Source organism: Cynoglossus semilaevis, chromosome 13 (genome assembly GCF_000523025.1).
Source record: "Cynoglossus semilaevis isolate Cse_v1.0 chromosome 13, Cse_v1.0, whole genome shotgun sequence".
Lineage (NCBI taxonomy): Eukaryota > Metazoa > Chordata > Actinopteri > Pleuronectiformes > Cynoglossidae > Cynoglossus > Cynoglossus semilaevis.
Genome location: NC_024319.1, coordinates 2,159,269 through 2,163,311, shown reverse-complemented (window position 1 = coordinate 2,163,311; position 4,043 = coordinate 2,159,269). Strand labels below are relative to the sequence as shown.

Sequence of the window (4,043 nt, the reverse complement as noted above, 5' to 3'; positions counted from 1 at the left end):
GTTGGTGGTGTGTGAGACGGTGGTCGGTTCAGTGTGTTGCCGTGGGGGGGGGGTGAAGGCAGAGTAATGTAATGTATCTGTGATTGAATTATTCTTCCTCCTACACTCACTCATGATTCAATTTCTTTTTCTCTCTTTTCCGCTCCTCAGTTCATGGAGCAGTTCCTGGACCGCTACAACGACCTTTCAACGCTGGGCGACCTGGAGAACCTGCTGAGCAGCCAACCTGAGGAGCAGTCCACCCTCTCCTCGGGGGTCAAGGGGGCAGAGTTTCCCAAATGGGCCGATCCACAGTCGCCGCCCGAGAGCCCCTGGCTGCGTCTGCTCAAAGGCGCCCTGGCAAATCAGAAGCGCGCCGAACCCGACCGCTCACGGAGGGGCTGGAACAGAGGGTGCTTCGGCCTGAAACTGGACCGGATCGGGTCCATGAGTGGACTTGGCTGTTAGTGGTGAAAACAGAGGGGTGCGGTCCTGAGAGGTGACATCTGTGTTAGATCATATTAGGTGAAGAGTTCTCACCCGTCTGTAGGGAACGTGTAGTTTGTCGTGAACACGCAGACGCCGCCGCTCATGTGCTTTTTCACCCGAAACCACTAAAAACACACGCCATCATTTAGCAGAGCCGCTGTAGCGTCAGTTAGCTGTACCATGTGACCTGTGCTCGTTCAACGTTAGCGTTGTTGTTACATGTTTTTGTTTTGTTTTTAAGTATTTGTACTTGATGTATTTTTAGACGTGTAGGTCTGGTCTACATCAGGTGGAGTGGACTGCAGTCCAGTTGGGATGTGGCCCAGTTTTTTTCTGCTCATTGTTTATTTTTTTTATATATCTATAATTTGCATGAATAAATGGATTTGTCATTTGCCGTATGTTTTTGTTTTTCTTACAAAATAAAAAAAAATTGTTAAGTTAGTAAGTAAGTTAAGTTAAAAATGAACAAATTAGTTAGAAATAAACAAAGTTTAACTCCGAGCTGGAAGAATCGTCCGCTCCAGCTCGGTCTGATCTCACGGCTGCTCCTGAGTTCAGGCTGACGTGACAGCAGAAGAACCGGGGGCAACATTTCTGGAAGAGTTGCCCACGGGCAGGAGTGGGAACAGGAACGGCCCGGATCACATTTGGATTTTGATGAAATTATTTTAAGGCTGAGAATCAGCTCCGACGTTCCTCGTGGTTGACTCACAAATTCAGGAGAAACCGGTGAAGAATTTTCCTGATGGTCACGTGACTATATCTGAACACGGAGAAAGAAATATCCAATCAGAATAAATAGATTTTTTTAGTTTAAGAATTCTAAATTTCACAAGGGCATTCGTGTGAGCAATTTCTCTCCTAGGGGGCGCCAGAGCACATTAAGAGTCGAAACGAGTAGGAAAAGCCAGTACGAAACTAGATGAAAACTAAACAATTTTTTAGTCATTTTTTTAATAGAAGTATTAACCTGGGTTTTTATTTTATTTTTTTGCTTTTTGGAAATGGAATCAATAATTATAGTAATGAAAATTTTAACCACACTGACCGCAAGATGATTGACGCACGAACATCCGGTTTCTGCTTCGTGTATCTATGAAGTGCTAGCACTTGTGACGTCACAAAGTGTTCATATAATTAAAACATATAAGAATCATAATTATTAATTACGCGGGAACAAAAAATGTGCAGTTAAATCAAAATAAATTATTCAGTTATTATAATAATAATTTAAAAAAGAAAGTTATGTTGTTATTTTATATTTCAACACTAGATGGCAGTGCTCTGTTTTTGCCCAGTTGTGTGCTAACACATGTAAATGTCAAAGTTGTCCGGACTTTGCGGTGAAGTTTTAACTCTACAACCCGTGAAATCATCACCCGGACACGGACACGGACCAGCTGTAGACCGGACCACTGGACGTGTGGTCCGTGGGCAGCGGCGTCTACGGCCGACAGAGGACGAGGAGGAGGACGTGGCCCAGCCGGACTCACCAGCCAGCGTCTAAACTTAGCCTGACCTTTACTTCCCCTCGCTGACCTTAAGCTGCGGAGCAGAGGCCAGGCTGCTGGTAGTTCAGCTATGTCTCCGCCGTTGGACCGCGGCCACAGCACACGGCGGCACCGACCATTGTGACACCGGTTCGTACAGGTCACGTGACTGGGAGGTCGGTAGGTGCACAATGGTCTGCTGTGGTGACAGACCACAGACTCTGTCAGTACTGGTCGGTCAGGAGGCACCGGAACTTCTCCCTCTGAGTGAAGTACTAATGTCACAGCACGGAGTAATAATATGTGTTAGAGTAGCTGTAAATACATGTGGTTATGAAATGTCCTGGACCTGCTGTGGGTCATTGAACGTCTCATTTAAGAAAATTCTTCACTTCTTTGTACCAAGTGTTTCCAAGCACTGGGTCGAGACCCACAGGTGGGCGACCAGTGAGGCGTTACTTTATGAAATATTTTTAATAAATTGCTGCTTAACTAAAGTAAAAATGATATGAAATATAAATATTATTAGTCCTGCTGTGCGCCCTGGGATAGCTCCACACGACACTAGGGGGCCCCGTGCTCCACTTTTCAAAATGTATTTAGTTGTTACTAATCTATTTTTTAGAATTGTGGTGAATAAAAAAAATACATAAAACGTTTTTTTAAAATTTTATCACAAAGAAGTAAAGATTTATTTATTTTTAAAAAATGGTCCAATAAAAAATAGACAAACACTGATTTATCTTCTTTTTCTTCTTTTTAAATCAAATTAAATTTGCTCTTTTTATTTTAACCTTTACATTTTTTTTACCACAGATTTTGTTATGAGACTTGAATTTAATTTAAATGAAAGTTAAAATCCCAGCGCATCATTAGCTTCATGACACAGCTATCGCTCAGACGCGTCGGTTAACGTGACGACCCCTGAGTGACCGACGCGTCGAGCATCGATGACGAGGAACTTCCTTCATCTTTGGTTTTTAAAATCCAGGTTTTTTTCACTGAGAAGGTCGTGAATGATAAAGGAGAGGGAGAAAATAGAAGGTGCTGTCTCTGCAGCCGTCTCATGAGTGATGGGGGGGGGGGGTCAGTTGGTGGGGGTCAGGGATGGAGAGGCAGAGATGAGAGGAGAGGCTCTGAAAGTGAAGGGTCGTGGTCTTTGGACATTAAATGTCAGAGTCAGAAGACGGAGATTTGATCCCCGCGTCCTTCCCTCGCTCTGTGTCTCTGTGTTTACTGAGAAGGTCACTGAAGCCCCCCCTCTTTATCAGCCCCCCCCCGCGCCCCCCCAGGAGAAGCTCAGCCTCAGACACGCAGCCGTCCTCCCTGTGATAATGTGCGGTCTATAATAAGCAGCAGAGGAGCTGAGATAATGGTGAAGTCTCTGCAGCCTGACGACCTTGACATTCAGAGGGGGAGGGCGGGGGAGTGGACACACCGCCGAGGGGGCGTGGCCTAACCTCTGCTCAATCATAAAAAGTCACAGCTAAACTTTGCTCGTCCCCACTCACACCCGGAGTCGCAAGACAGACTGAGGCTTCTCACAAACGGTAACTTTTCAACATGAGTCCAACATGATTGTTTTATATGTAAATATATGTGTAAATATATGTGTGTGTGTGGGTGTGAGGACCAGGAGGACCAGGCTGCTGATGGTCATTACCTTATGACCTAGTCATTACCTAGTTATTACCTAGTTATTACCGGTCTGCCTGGAGGTGATTGAGCTGAAAGTCGTTTGTTGTTTGAATGGATTCAGTTCAGAAGTGGAAAAGTTTCAGTTCTTGACTTTTGTTGCTGATTTTAACGGACGGGTGGTCAACAGACGGTCTTAGACTGAGGTCAGAAACCTCCGACTGCTGCTGCTTCTTGACCCTCTGACAGATTTTTGACGACAACTGACTTTTAAAGTGTTTCATCGTAATCGTTTATAATTATTATTTTCATCAATTCCTGAACCTGGTTCTGTTTTTTTTTACTGTTGTTCTGCAGAGGACTAGAATTACCACGGCAACATGGTGAAAGTTGGAATCAATGGGTAAGACAACTCTCCGATCTCACCCCCCACCCCCTCGACCCCCC

The 4,043-nt window shown here is 44.8% G+C and overlaps 2 protein-coding genes across 2 annotated transcripts in view; both read left to right on the top strand.

Annotated features, from left to right (window-relative positions):
• Nucleotides 1-865, top strand: part of nppcl (natriuretic peptide C-like) — a 6,192-nt gene extending 5,327 nt beyond the window's left edge. The window contains exon 3 of the mRNA XM_008322752.3: nt 151-865. Coding sequence (XP_008320974.1) covers nt 151-447 — 297 coding nt within the window. The 3' untranslated portion in view covers nt 448-865. The remainder of the gene's footprint in view (nt 1-150) is intronic.
• A 2,532-nt stretch (nt 866-3,397) lies between these two features.
• gapdh (glyceraldehyde-3-phosphate dehydrogenase) overlaps nt 3,398-4,043 on the top strand; it is a 4,396-nt gene continuing 3,750 nt past the window's right edge. The window contains exons 1-2 of the mRNA XM_008322753.3: nt 3,398-3,511; nt 3,954-3,999. Coding sequence (XP_008320975.1) covers nt 3,977-3,999 — 23 coding nt within the window. The 5' untranslated portion in view covers nt 3,398-3,511; nt 3,954-3,976. The remainder of the gene's footprint in view (nt 3,512-3,953; nt 4,000-4,043) is intronic.